This window comes from Spea bombifrons, chromosome 7, assembly GCF_027358695.1.
Source record: "Spea bombifrons isolate aSpeBom1 chromosome 7, aSpeBom1.2.pri, whole genome shotgun sequence".
Classification (NCBI taxonomy): domain Eukaryota; kingdom Metazoa; phylum Chordata; class Amphibia; order Anura; family Pelobatidae; genus Spea; species Spea bombifrons.
The window spans coordinates 11637501-11662500 of record NC_071093.1 but is presented as its reverse complement, the minus strand read 5'-3'; the positions used below and the strand labels follow the sequence as shown (position 1 = coordinate 11662500).

At 40.3% G+C, this 25000-nt stretch overlaps 1 protein-coding gene across 4 annotated transcripts in view; it reads left to right on the top strand.

Moving 5' to 3' along the window:
* Positions 1 to 22793, top strand: part of LOC128501130 (neurabin-1-like) — a 39025-nt gene extending 16232 nt beyond the window's left edge. For 2 of the 4 annotated variants that reach the window (XM_053470488.1, XM_053470490.1), the window contains exons 3-19: positions 7041 to 7173; positions 7376 to 7496; positions 9200 to 9304; positions 10670 to 10799; positions 11000 to 11164; positions 11684 to 11737; positions 12379 to 12608; positions 12946 to 13042; positions 13362 to 13539; positions 13934 to 14085; positions 14792 to 15122; positions 16314 to 16392; positions 16858 to 16929; positions 17844 to 18036; positions 20004 to 20120; positions 22227 to 22415; positions 22549 to 22793. In XM_053470488.1, the coding sequence (XP_053326463.1) occupies positions 7041 to 7173; positions 7376 to 7496; positions 9200 to 9304; positions 10670 to 10799; positions 11000 to 11164; positions 11684 to 11737; positions 12379 to 12608; positions 12946 to 13042; positions 13362 to 13539; positions 13934 to 14085; positions 14792 to 15122; positions 16314 to 16392; positions 16858 to 16929; positions 17844 to 18036; positions 20004 to 20120; positions 22227 to 22415; positions 22549 to 22713 (2511 nt within the window). In that variant the 3' untranslated portion in view covers positions 22714 to 22793. The remainder of the gene's footprint in view (positions 1 to 7040; positions 7174 to 7375; positions 7497 to 9199; positions 9305 to 10669; positions 10800 to 10999; positions 11165 to 11683; positions 11738 to 12378; positions 12609 to 12945; positions 13043 to 13361; positions 13540 to 13933; positions 14086 to 14791; positions 15123 to 16313; positions 16393 to 16857; positions 16930 to 17843; positions 18037 to 20003; positions 20121 to 22226; positions 22416 to 22548) is intronic. The other 2 variants (XM_053470492.1, XM_053470491.1) reach the window with 2 other exon arrangements.
* Positions 22794 to 25000: the final 2207 nt, after the last annotated feature.

Sequence of the window (25000 nt, the reverse complement as noted above, 5' to 3'; positions counted from 1 at the left end):
GTGGTATCTGCACCAACTGGTTAGCAGCAGATCCTTTTTAAGTCCTCTAAGTTGCGAGGTGCGGCCTCCATGGGTTGGACTTGTTTGTCCAGCACATCCCACAGATGCTCGATTGGATTGAAATCTGGGGAATTTGGAGGCCAAGTCAACACTTTGAAATTCGTGTTCCTCAAACCATTCCTGAACCATTTTTGATTCGTGGCAGGGTGCGTTATCTTGCTGATCGGGGAATATTGTGTCCATGAACGGGTGTACATGGTCTACAACAACGCTTGGGTAGGTGGTACGTGTACTACCAACATCAACATGAATGGACCCACCCGGCCATCCACATGATGCATAAGAAAACATGATTCATCAGACCAGGCCACCTTCTTCCATTGCTCCGGGGTCCAGTTCTTATGCTCACGTGCCCATTGTAGGTGATTTCACTGGTCTGTGGCTCCAAACTGTGATGCGCTGTGTGTTCTGACACCTTTCTATCAGAACCGACAGCAATCTGAGCTGCAGTAGCTCATCTGTTGGATTTGACCACATGGGCCTTTGCCGCCCATGACATTGTCGCTAGTTCACTGCTTTTCCTACCTTGGACCACTTTGACAGGAATACCCCACTAGAGCTGCAGTTTTTGAGATACTCTGACCCAGTCGTCTACCCTCTGACACTTGCCCATTTTTCCTGCTTCTAACTTTGAGGACGTAATGTTCACTTGCTGCCTAATATGTCAATGTCATGGCTGATCGGTGTATAAAATGTCCACTTGCAAATGTGCAAAGATAAAATATATAAAAGATAAAATAGCTGACAATTCCAGGGCTCCTGAAAAACAAATCTCAATGCCCCACAGAAATCTCTGAAGAAGTAGACATTGATCTGTAAAACACGTAATTATTCACCCCTTCTCTTGCTCAGCTTTGAGCTGTATTCACGTTATCTCACAGACTATTATATTTTGGTCTTTTTGTATGTTTTTGCACATGTTTAGGAAGCATTCAGATTTGGTTTTTGGGAGCTTTGGAATATCCTGCTATTATGTTATTTTATAATCTACGGTCAGCGCTGATTTGCAGTAGGAGCTGCGCCCTCGCTTTTTTAAATCATAAGTTCCTTTATTGGTATTTATATTAATATTTCAAATACCATGTCCAAACAAATTTCAAGTGACATCTGTAGCTGACCAAACGTGTCTAATTTTATGGGAAAAAGGTGAATTGCAATAAAATGAGACCCTTATTCTGCTGTGTTTTAACTAATGGCAGTCAGATGAGTTATAGCCTGTAACGGATTTCGGTCCCCTAAATGGGTATATCCGCTAAAGATGGCTTCCTCTGCTACTCCGACCGCTGAACCTCCAGCTTATTATCGGCTGATATCAGAATGCCTGAGGGTAAAAACAGGAACTCCGTTTAATGGGAAACACACCAGTATTTAACCCCTTCAGTCCCAGGGTTTTTTTTTTGGTTTGTTTGTTTTTTTGGTACCCCAAGTCTCAGAGCAATTTTGCCATTTTTTTGCGCGTTAATACACCCATTAAGTGGGGGAGAGGAGACCTCATAGAAACATTTTAATACTTAAAGGGGTTTACAGGAGGAACGTTGAACAAGAGCTCATAATCTAAAATTAGTGGATGTAAGGATGTTTTGCTTTAATTATAGGGTGGTAGATAAGTGGAACAGCCTCCTAGCAGAGGTGGTAGAAGTTAATACATTGAATAGGCGTATGGCTATCCAGTCTACTGGTTACTGGTTTAATGTTGAATTGTGTTCTGACGAGTCCATGTAGAATCGGGCAGAAATAGTTATCAGTCTGTAATAGTTGAAGTCTTGATAAGCACACTATACAGTTTGGATATTAGGTGCAAACATTTTGTTTCAGATAAATAAACAGTTATTGACTTTCGCAGGAGAATACGAACCGTTCAGGTTTATAAACAGGACAACTTCAGACCTAACGGATCCCCTAATTTCCTAAAAATGTCATGGTTTTGGAATGTTCTCCTCCCTATTTATCTGCGTTCCGGTTTCCTTACTCTTTGGTACACACCCTTCTTGTATTTGTGCAACAGGTGTGAGCCTAACCTTTGGTAAACGAGTAGGTTATGATTTATTCGTCTTACTACAAGGGCAGGTTTTATGTTCCAGCTGATAGGGTGCTTTAACCCATTGCACACCACTTGGGTGCTTTAACCCATTGCACTTCCCCAGAAGTAGAGTTGTTGGCTGTGAGGAGCAGGCTTTCCTCGGCGAGAGGAGATGGGGTTGCTGAGTTGACTTGGTTATAGAGGTGGATCTCTACAGACAGAGCCAGATATTTGGAGTCATGGAGAGACGCATATGTAAAGATCAGATTAAATATTCCAGAGATCGGGCAAATATTATGCCGCTTGTTTCTACTAGAGTCTGAAGGCATGATTTACATCTGGTGTGTGTTTCTATTTGGTCTATTTACTAAAGCTAGAGTTTACAGGAGAGTTTTGGTCTCCTCGCTGAACTGTGCATTTTGAAGGCCCAACCCCAGTAAATCAGTGAGCGTTCTCCAAAGTCTCTTCTCCCATTGGATTATACATTATTCAGGGCTAGGTGAGCCCTTCATGCTGGAGAAACTTGGCTGTGTTGGCCCTTCATATTAAACAATGAAATCTTTTGGGGTTATGAACAGTAGTGTGTATATCTTACTTACAGAAACATGATTCATTGTCCGTGTCAGATCAGAATGCCCTAAACATTCTTCGCATGACGGTGGCAAGCAGAATAGTTTTTGGTAACCCCGTTTGCCTCACATGCTCCCTTGAGATTAATCAGGAGAAGCCAATTGGTTTAACAGCTCTGCAAAAAGTTACTACCGTGTTTCCCCGAAAGTAAGACAGTGTCTTACTTTCTTTTTATCCCTAAAAGCCCCACTATGTCTTACTTTCGGGGTATGTCTTATATTGGGAAAAAATTGAGAGTGATGGGAGTTATGATGTACTTTTAGAGCATAATTAGATCATGAAAAAGACATTGGAAATGGTACAGCATAACACCCATCACTCTCACACACTTACCAATCAACACACCTACCAATCCACACGTATACACAAATCCACACACATATACACTAATCCACACACATATACCAATCCACACACATATACACCAATCCACACACATATACACCAATCCACACACACATATACACCAATCCACACACACATATACACCAATCCACACACACATATACACCAATCCACACACACATATACACCAATCCACACACATATACACCAATCCACTCTCACTTAATGCTTTCCTACCTTTCCTTTCTTCTTTCAGCTTCTTTTCCTCCTCTTCGCTCCTCTTCTTCAGTTCTTGTCTCCTTCCGGGTCAGAGGGCACGGACAGCGGTGGGCGCGGCTTCAGTGTTGTGCGCCGGGATCTGACAAGAAACCCCGGCGCACAACAGCTGTTGCCGCGCAGATCACAAGGGAGCGGTATCGGAGGTCATTAACAGACCTCCGGCTCCCTTGAGTGATTTTAAGCCGGGTTGAACCCGGCTTAAAATCACTCAAGGGAGCCGGAGGTCTGTTAAAGACCTCCGATACCGCTCCCTTGCGAGCCTGCTCCTCCAGCGGCGGACATTACTGTCCGTCTCTGGAGGAGTGCCGGGTGCCGCAGGTTGGCACCCCCTGGAGTGTGGCGCCCTGTGCGGTCGCACACCCCAAAGGTCGGCCCTGCTCTAAGGGGCCGGCCTTAGGGGTCTGCGGCCGCACAGGGTTTAAATAAAAACATCGGGGGTTTTTTTCAACTTTATTTAACATCCTCCATGTTAAATAAAGTTAAAAAAACTTTATTTAACATGGAGGATGTTAAATAAAGTTAAAAAAAAAACCCCGATGTTTTAATTTAAATCCTGTGCGGCCGCAGACACGTAAGGCCGGCCTTGGTGGGGACTTCCCGGCCCCTTAGAGTGGCGGACCCGGCAAATCCCCCGTGTTTCCCCGAAAGTAAGACATATGTCTTACTTTCGGGGTACGGCTTATATTAGCCGACCCCTCTGAAACCCCCGATACGTCTTACAATCGGGGGTGTCTTACTATCGGGGAAACACGGTAGTATGTTTCACATTTTGGTTTCTGGAATATTTGCCTAGAAGAAACATGTAGATACATGAAACGCTTTGGATTACGATAGTTTTAGTAATGCAGAAACACGTGTTCTCAGAGAAACCTCAATATCTCTTTTTACCTCCTGAGGAACGTCTAGTTAATGATCTGGTCCAGATTCCAGAACAGCTGCGGCTTTCTACCGGCATCCGACCAACATATCCCCCCCCCCCCCCGATAAATAGTCTATTGATATTAAAGGAGAGTTATTATCCTTTTACTTATTAATAGGAAAAAACACCATTTAAGAAATCCCAAACTAAGTGAGTGGTTTGTGTTCAGACTGTGCACTAAATGGCATAGATTAATTTAATATTTTGAACCCCATAGACGTCCCTGAAGTTCCGCCTAACATCGTAACGCGTTGTAACGAGCTAATGATTCTTCAGATAGAAAGCCATCCTTTCTTAAATCCAAAAATGGCAATTTGATCTCCCTGTAATAGCCATATAGCAGGGGCGTCCAACATGCGGCCCGCGGGCCAAATGGGGCCCGTGAGACCTCGAGGTGCGGCCCGCGTAAGATCGGCAGCCAGGGCAACCGATCTTACGCGAGCCGCACCTCAAGCCCTGCTACTTACTTGTGGGAGGGTCTTCTGGACTGCACACAGAGGAAGCGGAGTTCACGTGACATCCTACTTCCTCTGTGCTTTAGCAGAGAAGGCAGAGGGAGGCCGCGCCCCCTGCTGAAGTCTGTAAGCGGCATCGAGGAGCTGCCTTGCAGGTAAGGAGGTGGGGAGGGTGTTTGAATGAGTGTGTGTGATTGAGGGAATGAATCTGTGAATGAATGATTATATGAATAAATGAGTGTGTGTGTGTGTGTGATAGCATGGATGTGTAAGTGCTGGAACCTAGGCATGATGGGACTGTGATTGCTGTTAGCAATCACACTCCTATCATGCCAAGTCAGCCAGTACATGCTGAAACCTGGCCAGCTGCCCCCCTTGTGTATTGATGCTGCCAGCAGTATGGGGTCTGCACTTACAGCCACCCTGTACCAGCATGTACTGGCTGACTTGGCATGATAGGAGTGTGATTGCTAACAGCAATCACAGTCCCATAATGCCTAGGTTCCAGTATTTACTGGATGGATGTGTAAGTGCTGGAACCTAGGCATGATGGGACTGTGACTACTGTTAGCAATCACACTCCTATCATGCCAGGTCAGCCAGTACATGCTGAAACCTAGCTAGCTGCCCCCCTTGTGTAGTGATGCTGCCAGCAGTATGGGGTCTGCACATCACTTACAGCCACCCTGTACCAGCATGTACTGGCTGACTTGGCATGATAGGAGTGTGATTGCTAACAGCAATCACAGCGAGCACAGTCCCATCATGCCTAGGTTCCAGCATTTACTGGTTGCCTGGGTTGCCAGCATTTACTGGTTGCCAAGTCATATTGCTAATTTTGTCCAATTGTGTGTTACCTACTTTTATTAAAAATGTGAGTTTTTATTATTATTTTTAAAGGTGGGGGTCATTTTCGGTTTTGGCTAAGTGAACCCTGAATGTTTTGGTCCAGAATTTATATTTTAGTTCATCCCTAGAATAAATCTAGGGAATCCTGAATTTGTAGTCGCAAAACTTTCTAGGCCCAGAAATCAGTGAGAGGAAGAGTAAAGGTTTTGTGTTATTTACTTTATTTTAATCAGCATATTTTATTAAAGGCCATATTTTTTGTCACAGTGAAAAATGAGTGCGGCCCGCGCACGTATACAATTCTGATGAAGTGGCCCACTGCAGAAAAAACTTGGACACCCCTGCCATATAGTTATATTTGTATACTTTTTTTAAATAATTCCTGTAGTAATCTTTACTAAAAAAAAATGTTTTGTTTGTTTTTCTTGTAAAAACTAGATTGATATAGTGCCACATAGCATAACATAGTGCAAAACATGTAATATGTCCTTTTTTTTGAGATGAGAAATCTTTGATGTATATTCTTTTCTAAGCAATGTTTTTAGATTGACTTTTTAGCCGTTTTAAATCTCTGTGAAAAGCATCTACGGAAGCAGTAAGCTAAAGCAAGATTAAGAATTTCTTTTTTGAACGCAATTAGTCAGCAGCAGGCAAGTAGAGGCGCATGGAGTATAATATGGACAAATGTAAATGTTTTTACAAAAACTATCCCCACGTAAGCAATATGACATTAACGCGTAGCAACAAAACATTTTATTTTGATTGTCTGGTTTTGAGATTACTGAATACATTTGAGAGAAATTGGGGCAGCGATACCTTTATGGGATGTGGATTCATTGGTTTTGTTGGGCATCTGCGCACTTGGGCTTGCGTGGTAAAAAAAAAAAAAAAAAAAAAAACCCGAAACACCTTAATCTATCATTACAATTCGCATCTGGCAGGTACTTGTGCAGCACTTAATGGTTTCCTCATTCCACTTGATGTTTCGCTGTAAAAATAAACATGTATCTGTTAGCCTTTTGAAGCCATTGGAAGAGAACATTCCCATGATCCGCCATTTAACATCTTCTGTTTGTTCAGGAAAACGTTAGAGAATCTATTTCCATCAAAATATCGAAGTTCTGTTTATCGTTATTTTGGCCTAGTCAATGTCCAGACACCAACGTGAAGCATGTAGTTAACCCTTAAGCCCAGTTAGTGGATATCCAATGGATATAATATATTTATGCTTGTCTGATTACGGCAGGAGTGGATTTTCGCTGGACTCTTTGTTTATGAAGTAAGGAAATCCCATTTAAAACAAATCAAGGATGTGTTATTCTATATACTGAATACTTGGCAGGCCAACCATGAGCCTTAAGCTTCGTATAATTGGTACAAATCCGTTGGCAGAGACGTGAAGATGCTCGCTATCGTGCGGTGCGTTCCATGTGCTCTCGCGATGACTTGAGACCATAACTTTTGTTTGTTTTGTCGTTTCAAGGTTTACACCACTTTCTCAAATGAAGACTACGACCGGCGGAACGAAGAGGTGGATCCGGTTGCAGCGTCTGCCGAGTATGAGCTTGAGAAAAGAGTGGAGAAAATGGATGTTTTTCCCGTGGAGATTGAGAAGGGTACATCAGGCTTTTATTCTTCTGGAATTTATGGCGCAGATTTTTATTCTATTAAAGCTATTAAGTGCTTTTGTATCCATTATTTCATATTCCATTATACTTTGTTTAGATTAAGTGAGTTTGTGCCCATTTTTATTTTATATTTGATATTTAAACTTCATTTAACTTTTAAATGATCTCCCTTTCCCCATCTCATCTTCAGGTGATAGCGGGCTTGGGATAAGCATTATCGGCATGGGGGTCGGTGCAGACCAGGGCTTGGAGAAGTTGGGAATATTCGTGAAAACAATTACTGAAGGAGGAGCAGCCCAGAGAGATGGCCGGTAAGTCGAGAGATCACGTAAAGCAAGCATAGCATCTGAGTTCACTTCCTTTTTTCCATAAGCCTGTATGATTTTGTCTCTTATACGTAAAATAACAGCTCTTGCTGTTGCACTAAATGGTACTTGGCAGCTTTCTGCGCGTTGTAATAAGTTATTTCCATTGTTTGTAAGACCGGTGTGACTTTGGGATAGGTCCTTCTGTCTAGACATGAAAGTTATGTCATGTTATGGTTGATCAGAAGCCATTGTGTATTAAATATGTTGTGACATTTTGTGGTTAAAACAAAAAACAAACCAAAAAAACGCTCCTTTAGTGGATCAGGAGATCTTTCCAAAAAACACACATTTAGTGTCTGTAAGCATCTAACTAATTTAGTCTTAGTGGTAGTAATGCACTTAGCAAGATTTTTTCCCCTGAATCGTGGATTTTTCTACATAGTGGATAAAAATGCCTGGAGTTGTTTGACTTCTAGCTGAACGCGAATTTACTTGACCTTTTGCTGTGGTGTACTGTGTTTGACAGAGCGAGTTTTACTGCTATGTCATTGAAGCCGAGCAGCAATAAGGGAAGATTGTTAACGCATTCATGGGTTTCGTATTTTTGTAACCAATCCCAATAAATACCTTCAGCGCTGGTATTTGTATCTTTCGGACCAGGCGCATATGAAGGATTTTTATTGTTCGTTGCATTCCTGGAATAGAAGAAGCGGTAGAGGAATCTGTAAAGAATCTTCTTTCAATGTCACTGAAGCACATGACTGCAGTATGTCAATCAGTCTGTACTTCCGCTCTCTGACATCACATGTGGACAAATCCTCGCACAGAAATATGTAGTTACTGGTGGTGGGAAGTTATTTATTGGGCCTACATAGTAAAAGATGTAGCGTTCAATAACCAAATCACCGATAATCAAAAACCTCCAAGCTTCCTGCATGTTGTTGCGCGCCTCGTTTTCATAACCAACACAATTTATATTATAATTAAGCGGGATATGTAGCTGATTGTTTATTTTGAAGTGTTTGTGGAGCGTACCGGGCTTTGTGTTTAGAATGTTAAGTATAAATAGTATAAACAGCCCATTTGAGCAGAGAACTGCTGCCCCCTGCCTGTGATTTGGTAGTACTGCAGTCAGCAAAACCTATTCATGTTTGTGTATTCTTTCCAGGCCTCTTTGGGGTCTAGTCACCAAAGTCAGATAAGTTGCGCTTCAGCTGCTGGACTTCCATATTCGCTACGAAGGTCCAAACCCCATTGGTCCAGGAGACCGCTGACTGACCCTGTATAATGCATGGTTTATTAGTAAGATTTCTTCTTTTACTAACATGTTTTGCAGGGCCAGCTCAGCCTTTTGCTCAAGAAACTTGCCCATAATAATAATGAATAAGAGAATTAGACAGTCAACTCTCCTTACAACTCTGCCTTTAGTGAATAAACCCCTCTGTTTACTCTCATTAGTCATTTGAAGCAGGTGGCAGCACCGACACCCAGTCATTTATGGACTATATTGATTTACCTGTTCAAATGGCCAGTGACGATTCTAACCTTTTTTCTGTGGTAGATGTTTATTTTAGCACACGATCCGTTAATAATTAATCTGCTTCTGCTTTGGGCAGACGTGCTGTCCCTTTTCCGTCTGCTAATTTTGGAATATGCTTACTTTTGAAACTTTTAAGTACACATTTTTAATTGTTCTAAATTTACAGGATTCAAGTCAACGACCAGATAGTTGAGGTCGACGGAACAAGTTTAGTAGGAGTAACTCAGCTTTTTGCAGCCACAGTACTGAAAAACACGAAAGGCACGGTCAGGTGGGTAACAAAAATCTATTTTGTGCAATGTAATTTTTGGTCCATCCAGTTGGTATTTGAAGAATATAATTAATAATGCAGTAACCCTTCAAGTACCGTAATAGTGTGCAGCTTGTCTAAAAGGTTAAAGGGGTGACCGCCTTATTCAGCCTCTAGGCATTATCAATTCAGTTTACATTGCAGTTTAATGAAGGGGGGGTTTAATTCAATATAATAAAAAAACAATTATAATTCTTAAAGAAATAAGACAAGTAAGCCTGTTCCTGTGAACTGGAGCAAAGTTTGGGTTTTAAGGAAGATAATCTCTTGGGGTAATTGTAAGCAGCTATTACTGTGATGGAATACTGCTAACAGTACAACAAAAGGTTAACAGTAGAAATACTAATTTGTAGCGTCATGTTGAATGTAGGTTAACAATTTCGGGGCCATCAGAGCAAGCAGTGTGTTCGGGAGCTTCCCCTTCTGGCACCTCTTTGTACTTTTGGACTGTGTATGTTTGTTCGTATGTTGAAATACTGCCGTGGAGATCTGTTTTGATATATGAGGTATTGCTTGAAAAATGTGCTCAAGCTATAGAGAAAATGTTTCTGTCTATAAATGTCTTTTATTCTTCCAAGTTTGCAAGTATTCTCTTTCTTGCTTGGAGTGTTTTATTTTCATGTTTATTTTTTTTAAGCCTGCAGTCAAACAGAATCTTTTTTTATAATAAAAAAAAACCCTACAAAACGGCATGTGTGCATAGAAAGTGTTAAAATGCCTGATTGTTACAACCTGAAACTGGGTTGTGCCTTAGCTGGTAGAGTTTTGTATGTATCTCATCCTCTATGGCAGGGGTTTCCAACCTGTGGCCCTCCAGCTGCTGCAGGACTACATCTCCAATAATCCTCAGCCAGCCCCTAAACTGAAAGAGCATTATGGGAGACGTAGTCCTGCAGCAGCTGTAGGGCCGCAGGTTGGACACCCCTGCTCTATGGATTTAGCTGCCCTCAGTCCTTGGTAGACATGAGGTGTCCTGTTCTTGGTGGCCCAATGCATGGAAGTAACAATGCCAGGAGTCCCACTTTGTAATGCCTTGTCTTACCTGTGATGTCCTATCCGTTACTGTTTGTATCATAATTTCACATTAAACACAGAATTTGATGGCAGCTAAGAACCATTTGGCCCGTCTACCCAGAACATCAAGTATTATTTTGGTCCTTCGTCTTTTCTGATATTCAGGATAGCCTTATGTCCATCACATGCATGTCTGTCTCCTCGCTCTGTTTACTCTTGCAGAAAACTAGGCATTTTAAGACCAAGTGTCCTCTCTAAAGCTAGACCGGAATAAAAATAACGTGTTAAATATTTCTGATTATATCATTATAGATTTCTTATCGGAAGGGAGAAGCCAGGCACACAAAGTGAAGTGGCCCGCCTTATCAGCGAAACACTGGAGCAGGAGAGATGCCAACAACAAATGTATGATCAGCATTACTCGGAGGGCAGTACAGGCCAGGTATGTTATTGATGTGTTACTGAGACGCAACCCAGAGAGCCCTTCAAATATGAATCCACAAATCTCAGGGGTAGATGGAATAAGTATTCTAATGAAACGCATAGCTTAAAGTGAAGACTGCTTGAACAGAGCATTGACAGATGTCCTCAAACCTCTTGTTTAAAATAAAGGTTTTAATAACGTCTGTGTTCTGCCTGCAGGAAGATGATTTTGATGATGATGACGACGACGACGATGAAGAGGATGATATAGTATCTCATTTACAAAGTGGTAATTCTGTTGAAGTTTTTGAATTGTCAGAAACTGAGGATACAAGTTTCCCTCTGGACATGGATACATCACAGCTGGCACTCAAATTCAAAGAGGTACCAAAGAGGATTCTGCACGGCACCCAGATATTTTACCAAAATACTTCTAACAGGTTACCTGTAGTCGCTGTCCATGGCTGGTAATGTGTGCCGCTGGCCACTTCAGACTCTAACACCAGATAATTCTGCCTCTTTCTGACTTCTCTCTTATGGCAGGCATGATAACGTGCTTTTGACAAAATTCAGTAGTAAAACTCCACGGTTATGGTAGTTTCCAAAGGTGCAGTTAAGCTTTATTTTCATTTCAGCAAAGCATATACCGTTTGATTCCCTCAATAAAGGTAAAGCGCTGCTTAGAAACACCTCTTGTATAAGTCCTTGGGATACTTCAGCCCTTCTGGGCATGACGGGATCTGTTCCATGTGCGTAGAACAGACTAATGTACCGTCCAACACAAAGGGGCATAGCCAAGGGGCTCCGTGTATGGGCTACCCCACAAAGACAGCAGAGCACGGAGCGCAAACATGCATTATGTGTGTCGAAATTGTCCACATATGTTTCTTTTTTGTATTTTAGCTTCAGCTGAAACATGCGGTCACCATTGCTGAAGTGAACCAGTTAAAAGAAAGGGTAAGTGGAGATTTTCTAATACTGTAAACATTGTAAATACTTCTGAACTGTAACATTTGTTAATTCTCTACCAAGTGGCTGTAAATGGCAGCCAGTACCCCGGATCACCATGTGTTATGCAGCGACGGTAAGAGTTAACAGGGACTAGGCCGTTACAACAGAGGCTTTATCACAAGAATAAAAACAATTATCTAACTTCTATCAGTAGAAGAATAAATAAGGTGTGCGCTGCGGTCTATTGAATATAATGTTAAACTTTGTACACCATAAACATGCAATGGTATTTCACAATCATAAATTATTATTATTATTATTATTTGGATTCAAGCTCTTTCAGAAGCTTCTACCCAAAATCAACTATAATTTGTTCTAGGAATCGCAGGCATATTGAGTGGGGTATACTATATATGTGTATATATGTGTATGTATATAGTTGATTGTTGGTTGACATCCAGATCATTGTTTATGGGGCAGAAGGCTTCACCGCCAAGTGTGTTTGATTATTAAGTGGTTCTCGGATTAAGCCGATTGGGTTATTTGCCCACCGATAAATTGAAGATGGAAATGGAACACTTGTTTTTTAGTGTCAAGTTTACATTTTTCACCCTTTATTTATCACACTTGTCTGTATTTGTCCTAAGATAAAAAACACTGAAGCTGAGAAAATGGATTGGGAGTCCAACAAGCTGAAGTATCAGCAAGCTGTCGAGGAGAACAAAGAGAAAATTAAGAAGCTGGAGACCTATTGGCTGGAAGCGCAAGGACTTTGCAAAACGGTCAATGAACATTTAAAGGAGACGCAGGAACAGTACGATGCTTTGGAGAAAAAATATTCCAAGGCCAAGAAATTACTTAAGGAGTTTCAGCTGAAGTAAGTCTTTTTATGGCAGCTCTGTGCTGCATCACCTCTGTTATTGCTGGAACCCTAATGCCCTCTTATCAGACACCCGGAATAAACCCCTAGATCCACCTTTACCCCTGTGTAACATAGGGCAGAGGGGTAGTTTCAATGGGTCCTCTACTGGTACCAAGACACAACTTCATTGTGTTACCAGTTCCATGAACGTTAAAAGTAAACTACGGAGGAAAAGTGGACTGTTTCACGTCCGTAGAATTTTAATCCTTGGCCTGCTTTTCTCTCCCCGGGTGCTTTAAGTAACAAGATGACAAACTATTGTTTTGTACAATTATGTGATTGCATCTTTTAGGGAAATAGAATTTGAAAAAAAAGAAGATGAACACAAGGAACTCCTCATCGAAAAAGACAGACAACATTCAGAACAAATCAATACTCTACATGCAAGGGTAAGTTATCTTGCTGGTAGTTATCATCTTTAATATTTGCAAACCGGATGAAGATTTCATGTTTAGAATAAGATTAGTAAAACCGCTATATCAGAACTGATCTAGTTTAATGAGTTAATCACTCATATTTTGGGAACTACTTACATTGTTTAACTAAAACAACATTATTGTATAGCATACATACTCTTGTAGAAACGGTCTAGTCTTACACCAGAGATTTGTGTGTGAATGTAGTAGTGTGTTCCACGTCATTCTTGTTCTTTGTTCTAGATGTTTTGTGACACCCCAACAATGCGTCGTTTCTCACTTATTTCCACAGATCTCTGGTCTTGAGAACAGGCTGCAGATGTATGAGGAAATGCTCGACGGGCTCCCAAAGAGTAAACCAGAGGCAATGAATGAAATCTATTCAGAGCCAGCAAGCAGTCAACCAAGTATCACACAAACGCCGGAGGATGAGGAAACCGAGGACTCTACCGTTATCGAGTGCTTACCAGGTAAACACGACTGAAGCAAACATGGAAGCACCTGCGTAAAGAAGCTAAACACAGGAGGGCTTTAATTATTGCTCTAAACAGAGCAACACGTACATAACTATTACCTTGTGTTTCTAACAATGGTTTGCCATTACATTTGGGGTTTCATGTGTACGTGTTCATGAAACAAATTGCACATATTAAGGTAATGATTACTAAGAACTCCAGTGTGATCAGCAGCCCTTACAGTTTGTTGAATATGTTGATTAACCAAAAGTAATTAAGTAGATTATTGGCGTTAAGATCTAAAGCATCTGCAAAACCCAGCAAGGGCTTGTCAGCTACTCTGGCTTGGAGCATTAAGAGTGTAGTTCATGGTTGGCATTGTGACATTTGTGTGTTTTTTTTGGCCTAGATTTCGATATGTGTGTGGGTGAAACACAGCGCTTAGACACCAGTGCCCACAAGGCAAAAGCGCAGCTTGCACTTAAAGTGAAACGACAGCGTCCGTCACGGAACAAACTCAAAGAATCTTTTGTTAGTGGGGGGCCGAATCTGAGCATGGAGGTAAGTTTGTGTGTGTGTATGTATATATATATATATATTTTAGACATTTTATAGCTAATACTACATTAATATGCCACTAGTTTATGTAGCCAACGCTATAGTTTTGTATTGTTTTTATTAAGTATTTTCATTATTTTAGTAATATGATTATTAGCACATGAGCACTTGCAGGCTTGCTACAATCACCTGATTTATCTAATTTGCTGTACCAGACAAAATATACTTGTTCTGTAGCTAAAGAACATTTGTTTAAATAGGCAAGCCAAAAAGTATCCCTGACACCCATAACGAGAGCAGATACCTTGTTTTAACATTTACTTTCTTGTCGCTCTGATTAGTAGACGTTGCTGCTGTTTGTCACAGACTCGTTGCCCGGCTAATACCTGACGAGCTCCCCATGTAAAGTCTGCGGGCATTGGTGATTTAAATAAGGTTTTAGATTTGTAATATAATGTAATATTGTATGATGGGATTTATTTTTCTTGGCATCCTAAAGTAGAACCCCCCCCTCCCCGATTAAGTTTGGTAGAAACATTAAAATTTGTTAGGAATACATTTATAAATTCACTTTAAAGTGTGTTGGCAAGAATAGCACTTTTCCAGGTGATTGTTCTGCATTGATTGTGTTACTTACTGCTATTTTATACATGAAATACAGATGTTTTTTCAAATCATATCCTGTTTAACCAAATCAACCAATATACAGGAAGATGATCCAGAAGAGATTGTCCATGCCGAAACGGCCAACCCATGTGACACCAAAACAGAAGAGACAGAGGAACAACTGACTTCGTCGATGTCCCAAGACGAAGGCCAAAGGATTGAAAAGTGTCCGCCGGCAGAGAGTTTAGGTAGTCTTCTGGAGTCACATCCCTTCTTTTCCGCTTCCTCCTCCCAAGCACCCAGGACTAACCCTGAAACCATTCTAACCAAAAGTCAATCTCCCACTGGGGAAGGGGAAGGGCAGACCTCTCCAGGAGGATACATTAGGAATACCAAGCTGAGAGAGTCTAAAGGCAAAATCAAACTCACCAAAGGTAAGCTGAGGTATTAAAGTAAAAAGGTGATAAAGTAATGTTACGTTAAGTCTTCTGTATATAACTCTGTTTAAAAAAAAAAAATAATGCAGAGGGTAAATATTAGTGGTCAGAAATAAGTCGGAACTGCGCTCCAAATGTAAGTAACACATATAGAACAAAGCACCTCCAAGCACCATAAATAGCAATAATGGTGAAAGTAAGGCTATTAAAATAAGACATATATGCTGATGCAAACAATGTAATTACAAGGTACAAAACATAGCAATGTAATGCATGAACAAAGCAAGGACAGTGTGAGATGGCCCAATGTTTCGGCTATGGTAGGATCTCTCAGAATGTCAATTTAACATTGATACCCACTATATATGTTGGATAATATGAAGAAAATGGTAAAGAGGCCATGGTTCACTATTTCAGGTTTTACAGATCATCCATGTTAAGAGAGCTACAAAAAATCTGATTGAAATAATGGGGGAAATACCAGTAAGCGCAAAAGTCCAAGTGGACATAAACACCGACAATAATTTCTAACACGTTTCTGATTATAGTCTCATTTCAAGCTGACCCCATGAATGTCTGTCTGTGGGCTAACTGCACGTTCTAGCTGATATTGATTAACCTCCAATATATTAACCTGTATTTATAACATGATATATCAAAGGGAGTTATTAATATACCTATACAACTAGTGGATTACCGATTGATGGACTTTATGCGTGTGACTCAAGGCAGAAGGCAAAGCGATTCTGTGGGAGGGTGTAAATTTTGGTTATTTAGATAATAAATTACTTTAGAGGTTGTTCAGTGCCATAACTGTAATATTGGCTGAAATGGATACAATCTTACATAGTATGTTTGTTTTATTCGCAAAAGGAGCATTGAAGTATTCCACAGATTTATAGTAAATATAACAATTATAGGAAATAATAATTGTAGCTTAGATAAAATAGCGATTCTTATTTGGTTTAATTTTGGTGTAAAATCTGTGAGTTTCCAGGAACATACCTGTGCTAACTAGAAGTCCATTGGGAACTTGGGAAACAGTTTGCTGTACGGAGATGAAGAAACTATCGTTTCCATTGACCATTAACGTTTCTGCATGATTTAAATATTGGTATTTTACATTTTTTTTATTGACACCCTAGACCTCTCAATGTTTAATACATTGTATTCTGGTTATTTGTACAGATGAAAAGAAAACTGATGACAAAGCAGGGGAGTCGAGCGAAGGCGGCGGGAAGCACAAGCGAAGATTCCCTGACTTCGGGTGAGTGGTGTATTATCTGGTGGGGTGACTTGACATCCAAAAACTTGCTTTTAAAAGTCTTGTTATGGCTGAAAAACCAAAGAATAATTGTTTGAGGCTTCCACATAGCATTGATATGTCATTAAACTCGCATGAAATACGTTTGGATTTGGCTGTATAAAGAAAAAAAAAATGATGAAAGTTTCCAGATTTTTACTTTATGTCCCCACTTTTCATATCTTTATTTTATATTGCGATATCTAAACAACCTATTGTTCCTTCCGAGTGTTTATTACATGCCATATTTCAGTAATGTAAGAACCATACAGACAAGCAGGACAGATCAGTGTATGCCGTATGAACTCAGTTTACATAAACATGTGTTTAACATAGACATTTAATAGTGAGGTGATCTTTTTTTGATTATTTAACATGTGTATTAACATATAACAATATTAACAAATGTAAAAAATTCCCCTTATTTAGAGGATTGCGAAAGTCTGGAGGCAAAGGGAAAAAACATGATCGAGAAAATCAAAGAGGATCCTTGGAAAGCCGGTAAGCCTTGGAGTGAATCCCTTCAAAAACAGCCGATAGTGTTTTATATTTTATACAGGTCTGTCGTTACAGCTGGTTTTCAAAGTTTGATCTAGTCATAGTTAACTTTCATTCTTGCGTATAGTCCTCTAACTTTGTTGTTGATTTAAACTCTTCAGCTAACTTCAGCCATGTATGTTGTTAGGAGAATGGACCCTGGATGCCGACCATATGCCCCGTACATAGTGGCACTTTATAATGTGCTTTACTGTAGTGCGTTGGAGGCTGTGAAAAGGCTCCTGAGTCTCCCTTACACCAGAGGGAAACCCTCTAGGTCTGGATGACGTAGCTCACCTTCGTCAGTTTGGAGGCTTACATCTTTGCACCTGTTCCCATTACTATCAGGCAAGGTCATGATATCGCTTTTACAAAGTAGGTAGATGACTACTCCAGGCTGACCTGCCTCAGGGCCTAGAACTCTGCCCATCCACCAGGAGGTCCAGATTGCAGCCCTCCGTGCCCTTTTATATACGCACCTTGCTATGCACCCATGGGTCTAGGGATTTGTCATGGCAACCTCCAGCCTTGACGATCTCCTGGGACCTCAGCCGTTTGCTAGGAGTCTTCACTATAGAACATTTTGAGTCTCTTCAGGAAGCTCCTCTGAAACTGCTAACCCTAAATCAGTAAATATTACATCAGCCGTGGCATCCCGTTGATATGCAGGCCTTGTCATTAAGAGAGATATATTTGATGATTTTAGGAGACATATATTTTCACCCCAAGATAATGTTCTAGTATTTTGCCCTAATGTGCAGAATGCGAAGGGCAACTACATTCCCTGTGCATGAGGAGGTTCCTGCAGATGAATGTTCCAATGATAGAACCTTGCAGGACATATGTTTCTACCTTTTTTTTTCTTCACAATTTTACAGCGGGTCTAGAGAACTGCTGGATGAAGCCGGCAATCAGTCCCTCTCTGATTCCGATTCTCCAGTCCCCACTTGTATGCCCTTCTCTTGGTTTGGAGAGAGTCACAAAGAATCCCTGACCAGCGGGAGCATGAACTTTCCACAAGGTGTAACCGAGCCGGGGTCGGAACACGGACAAGAAAGGAGTAGAAATAAGGTGAGTTTTTTAATAAGAAAAAAAACCCTGACCTGTTAAGCGCTATCAATAAAATACTACAAAGTCTGTTATTCTCTATAAATAAACACGTGTATATATATATATATGTATGTGTGTGTATATATTATATATATATATATATATATATATATATATATATATATATATATATATATAAAAACAAAAAACTGTCATATCGGGGTACCTTTTAGTAATTGGTTTAAAAATCCCACAAAATATGTATCTTTTGTAGAATGAATCTAATTTATCTGAATGTTATCCTTATTTTCTGCCTGTGTACATAGAGGTGTAAAACTTCAAACTGAATAGATCTGGTTAATCTAGAAAACAACTAGATTTTGTGGAAGAAGATACCATAACCTCTGCAGTGCGTTAATGTATAGCATGCATATGGACCTTGCAATAAATTAAGATGCACTTATGGGAGATTCTGGTCTGCAGAATGCAGACAAACAGTGGATTTGTATTTTGGAGAATTGGGTCAGAGTCACAGGTATTGCTTTCTTGTAGCAATTATTCTTAAGGAGCCGATCAAGGAACTGGGTAGCAAAAATTGTATTACTGTATGTTGTTTAAACTGGCTATCCTAAGCTTTTATATGAAATGCTTGAAAAAAATAAGTGTAAATTGTATATAATGCTGTCATTCGTCTGTTACTTGGGTTTAATACATAATATCTCCGAAGAGATGGATTGTGACCTGACAATCCCCAGCCAACTCATTGACCGCAATGTAAAGCAGCTAAGAGTGCAGAGCCATACAATAAGATTTAGTTGTAGTATTTAGCAAGGTCACGGTGTAGATAAGTGTTTACAGACAATAGTGTTTATATTATACTGAACTAAACTTTGAAATTAAACATTTTCATGGTTGTCGTTGGCCTATTTTACACACTGAAAATTATTCTTGCACTAGTCCAATATGTGTGCTTTTCCGATTTGCAGTTTTTTTGGACAGTTTAGTGTAACAGCTTCTTGTTCAATACTGTGGTTAGTGCAATGTTTTGCACTCAAGCTTATTTGCACATCTGTTTCATAGTTAAAAGTGTAATCTATGTGTAAGAGGTAAAACTGGTAGAAGATGTTGTTCTTTTTATCCACAGTCTCATAATGGTGTTATAACAGTTTAGCAACCCATATATTAAAATACCCTAAAGCAGTGCAATATGGTGGGCCTTTACATGGTATCTATTAGTCCATGAACCTTTTACCATACACCACATGCATTCTTATTGTTTAATAGATAGATATATCTATATATATATAGATAGATATAAATTCTCCCACAAAACCAAGCAATTTGGTGAGAGTACACGGCATGCTCAGTAGCCCCCCCTCATTGAATTCGGTGGGACTAGGAGCCAGTCTGACCAATCATTGGTGTTTTAAGCATCATGTAAGTAGAATTGGAATGCTTGTGCAGGAAGTGTACACACAAATGCTTCCTGTTTTGGGTAGACATGGCAGGGGGAGGAGCTACGCGAGTCCTTTCATTTTCTAACCTCAGTAACTAAAGAATGCAGACACCAATTTGCAAGCAGTGATATGCATTGAAGTCCAAAAATGGACTGTCAAGGTGCATTAACCATGGAAATATAGCTAGAGTGCTCGTTTTAAGTTGGCCACAGCGATAAACCATGCATGGATACCGGTGACTTTTCATTAAAACTGTAATGCTCAATGTATGCTTATTTTTAACAGTCCGGAGTTTCTCTTTTTCTTTTCAATCAACTAAGTTGAGACTAAGCCCCCATCTTACCTTATCTGATGCAGACATACGATGCGCTGCTAACGTTATCATGGACGTGTTAAACTCCACCAAACTCGCGTCTTGTAGGGCCATCCCACGTAGCACGGTTATCACAAAAATACTTGGGAAAGCAAGCACTGCGATAACGGTTGTGGTGGGGGTTTAGTTAATACCGTCTTGTTTCTACTTGTTTTCAGAGTAGAATTATCATAGATGATTCATACAGTTACAGCCTATGCTCTGATCTGTCAGGGTTAGTGGCAGAGCCCACCCTGTCGGGTCGTTCACACACTTTCACCTTCTCTTCGAACGAGGTGAGTTCTCGGTGTGTACTCGGTGTTGTGTTTTAGTGTTCTGTGTATCCCTTATTCTAAAAGCATGTCTGTTTTCCAGTGCCACATAAGTCCAACATCATGCATCGTTAGCCTGCTTACAACCTCATGGTTTGTGAATTCATCTCCAAAAAAATCGGGCGTAGTTCTGTTTAAGTAAAACTCGTAACCTTCCATTACCACAACCCTTTACTGGTGACCAACTTAATGTGAAAACACATAGCCGTAACCTGGGAACCACACACAGTGGATTTTTGGGGTTGGAAACATAAGGGATATATCCCATAAAGGGATACTTATGTCTTTTTTTTTTTTATTGTATAAATATAAAGTTTACATACTGTGTAAGGGAGACAAGGCAGTCTGGGCTGTAGAACCCCGTGGAAGAGGAGAATGGGCATTTAGAGTTGGGAAATTGCTGAGGCACAGGCTGTATATGGATTATTTGTTAGATTAAGACCCTAAATGTGGGGAAAATTATTTTTGGCATAACTTTTCCTTTAAATACAGCAAGCATGAGAAAGATTTGCATACGTCTGTGACACACTAAATATGTGGAATGAGCGTCGCGTATACACGTATAGCGTATTGTGACCTGGATACAGATATGTTTCCGCTGTAGCGGCCTCCACATATTTCTCAAGGTGTAAAAATGTGCTACCCTTTCATATTTATGGTGGCATGTTCTTCTTACAGTTGCATGTGAGCTGTTAAACGGTGGTGTTGTGTGACTTTTCTTTGTGTATCTGTGCATTTTTGTGCAATTTGTGATATATAGGCTTGTAGTTGTGTCTGTATATGTATTGGCCACAACAGTGATTGTATGGACTTAGTCTGCACTGTGTAACGTATGTGGACCCCTGACCATCAAACATGTATGAGCATGTTGGACTTCCCACTCCAAAACCATGGGCAATATGGAGTTGATCATGCCTTTGTGGCTGTAGCGCCCTCAACTCCTCTGGGAAGGCTCTGCACATGATTTTGGAGGGCTGCCCATTCATCCAGTAGAGCATTTGATGTCGGGCACTGATGTTGGTCGAGAAGGCCTAACTTGTTCATCCCTAAGGTGTCCGGTGGGAATGGAGTCGGTGGCTGTGTGCAGGACACACGAGTTCCTCCACACAAAACTCACCAAACCATGTCTTCATGGACCTTGCTTTGTGCACTGGGGTACAGTCATGCCGGAACAGGAAAGGGCCTTCCCAAACTGTTCTGACAAAGTTGGAGGCATACAATTGTCTGAAATGTCTCTGTATGCTGCAGCATTAACAATACCCTTTACTAGAACTAAGGGGCCCAAACCTCAAAAAACAGCCCCAGACCATTATTCTTCCTCCATCAAACATTACAGTCATCACGATGCATTCCGGTAGGTAGTGTTCTCCTGGCATCCGCCAAACACTGATTTATCCATCAGACTTCCAGATGGTGAAGTGTGAATCGTCACTCCAGAGAACACGTTTCCACCGCTCCAGAGCCAAGTGGTGGTGCACTTTACATCTCCTCGTGATTTGTAGTGGGGGTAAAGATAAGACATCACCTGTTTGAGTAACTAAATCAGAGTAGAGTAGGAAGTCTAGACTCTGGCCCTGGATCCTGTGTTCCCAAGTATGATTAAAAACTCCCTAGCCTGCATTTTTTTTTATACTCATACTTGGAAATATAGTTTTAAGAGAATAACAGTAGATGTGTAATTATGCATACTTTTTCTTTACGCTGCAAATAAACAAGGCAGGGGTGGGGGGATGATCGACATAGACAACTAGTGAGGAACCCAAAAAACAAGTGTGAGTCACCTCTGAAGGAGTTGGAACAGCAAAAGCCCCAGGTGTGGCAGATTTTATGGAAGCAGGGTCTCGGAGGTAAACTCTTCCTCCATGTTAAGGGTCTGATCTTGAGAGATAGTCCTTCTACATTAATGCATACGCCTTAACAAGAGCCTTCATTTGTTTGATGTCATTCATTTATTGTTGTGTGTTGCTTACCCCAGTCCTCCCTCCCAGTGGAAACCCTCGTCTGAATATCCTTTCCCGCTATGTCACATTATCAAGCAGATCGTGTCTTTAACTTGTTTTCTCATCGCAGACACTTGATGAAGATGCCGCTGTAACCGGGAAACTAAATCAATGGCATAGCCGGCCTGTCTGCGACTGGACAGCTCAGCAAGTATGCCACTGGCTAATGGGAATGAACATGGAACAGTATATCACGGAGTTTACTGCCAAGAACATAGACGGGCAGCAACTGATGTTACTGGACAGTGACAGATTAAAGGTACAGTGAACATAGAAACACGAATGTAACCTTCTATGAAATGTAGCACTTGGGTAGCAGCACAAAAAGATCAAATGATTGTGTTAACCCTTTTTTGGCTAAATGTTTTATTTATCTTCTTTGCCTTCAAAAGGCCCTGGGTGTTTCAAGCCAGACTGATCGAGCAACAATCAAGAAGAAAATTAAAGAAATCAAAAAAGCACAAGAAAAACTCGAAAAGCAAAAAGAAAAGGTTTCTAAAAAAGAAATACAACGGCGTACCGGCAAAGTGGTGGCTACTGTGGAATCAAGCTGCTAAGAGAATGAAACCAAGACCTTTCATCCACGTGATGTATATGTATATATGTGTACAATTAAACACGCAACATCTTTAACATTGATAGACGCCTTTCTTCGGGTTCTGTAGCTTGTCTTCTACAAAGACTATATATATCCACTGAGTATTTTTAAACGTAGCTACTATATTTGTACTGAAGATTTAAAATATGCTCTTTCAGTGTCTGGGATTGCATACTTTTAAGATTATTTCAAAAACATTGTCCTTTAACCACTCAGTGACTTGATTGTGTTCCAGCATGAAAGGTTTGGCTTTTGTAATATGTTTATTTTTTGTTTGTTTTATTTTTTCTTTCCATGGTGACAACACTGGGTTGCTAGTAGTATCTGTCATCTATATGTTTTATATTCGCCTGTTATGGTGAGCAGTGGTGATGAGTCTTCCACAACAATCCATGTCTTGACCACTTGGACCATGGAGATAGAACGTATTAGTCGGTGGCATGAATGTCATTTGCTTAAGTGGGATCAACTACAGAACTTTCCAAGATACTTCATTGCTGGGTCAAGGAGGAAAGAGAAATGTCTGGCTGGGATTTGTTCTTCTTACACAAGATTGTACCTCTTTGATGGTGTTCATGAGTTAAGCAAGAACAAGAAATGGAAACTCTTTATGTCAGACTTATGACTGTTTCATGGTCTTTATCTACATGTATTTCTGTGAGGGATCAATCAGGACATTTTCATTCCAAGACTTTAGAGAGACCATATGAGGCAGAGGTGTAGTGGTTCTTGAAGCTGCAGTTCCCATGAAACTACAGAATGCTCCTTATGTCATTATGGGTGTTGTAGTTCCATAACAATGTTTTTTTAATGTGATAGCTATGTAAATAATCACATTTTGTAAAATGATAGATGTAATTATGGTACATGAGAGAAAATAACACCTGCAGCTTCAATGCCATCTGTCTCTTTCAGTAATATTGTATTGTAGTGAGGCAACACAAATATTGTTTGTTATGCAACTTATGAAATCCTGCACTTAGCTTTTCTTTTTTATATATATATTACGATAGGTTTTACCTGTTTGATTCATTTGTAATCTGACAACCACTATCTGTTAAAGTGCCAGAAGGTAAGAAGCAGTGCATTGCTGTCTGCCGGTTTGAGATTTTATAGAGCAGGACCCTTTAAGAAATGTACGTAGTTTAATTTAAAGAGACAGGCAGCACACTAATAACCCGAAGAAGACGTAGTGTTTGAGGATATTAATTTTATATGTTGGCAAAGAGTACATGTAATTTTGTACTATTTTGATGATATAAATACTGGATACACAATGTATTTTTTGTACTGCTAACGGTTAGAGAGAGTGGAATCCTGTGTGTGATGTTGGGTGAGTATAGCACTGCAATTCTAATATCCACTATTATAAAGGAGCAGATTTCTGCATGGGGTTTCGGTACAGGGGAAGTTGTAGACAAGACATGTAAAAAAAAAGGATTAGGATGATATTTTTTTAACTAACGAAAGGGGAATGTTTGTATTCTTTACAAATTACTACAATACACTCATTGTACTCCGAAGGTTATGGACCAATTCCTCCTTCCACTCTCTTGTTCCACTTAATGTAGATCTGTTCAGTCATCAGAAATAGATTTTGTAAAGAAAGGGTGTTTTATATAATAAAACTGACCAATTTTCTGAGGCTTTGTGTTTTCTTAACCTCTGTACAAGTTGTGCTTACGTTATGTTGGAAGACACCTTTGTTTCAGAGTATATATGGCGATAATACCAATGAAAATCTTTGGTATTATATGCAAATGTAACACATCAAGCATGTCAGCGTGTATGAAGTAATAACATGAAATGATCAGGGGGGAGCCATAGGAAATGTGCTTCATTTTTCTTCTGTGATTAGACTCATCGGAGTGGGCACTCTCCATAGGGTAGGCTCTTTAACATTGACCAAGCACGCCCTTGGGGTGGGGATAAGACTATTGGGAGAATTACCTCCCCTCTCTAGGAAGGCGCACTCCCATCAAACCTCCCCTGTCCATCACAATGGTTTATAGCTGACCTCTGATGCACCCATCTGCCATATAACAACACAAATAATAATTAGAACTTGTTTATTGAAATTCAGGTTCATGAAGAAAGGGATATTTTAAGATGTGTATATATAAGCATCCCTTTAAGGCATTAACAACAATGCACAAGTCATTAATACAGTTGTAACTTGTAAGCCAGATTTCTACATATTCATACAATTCATCTGCAAAATAAAACAGGCATAAAAAACTAACTCA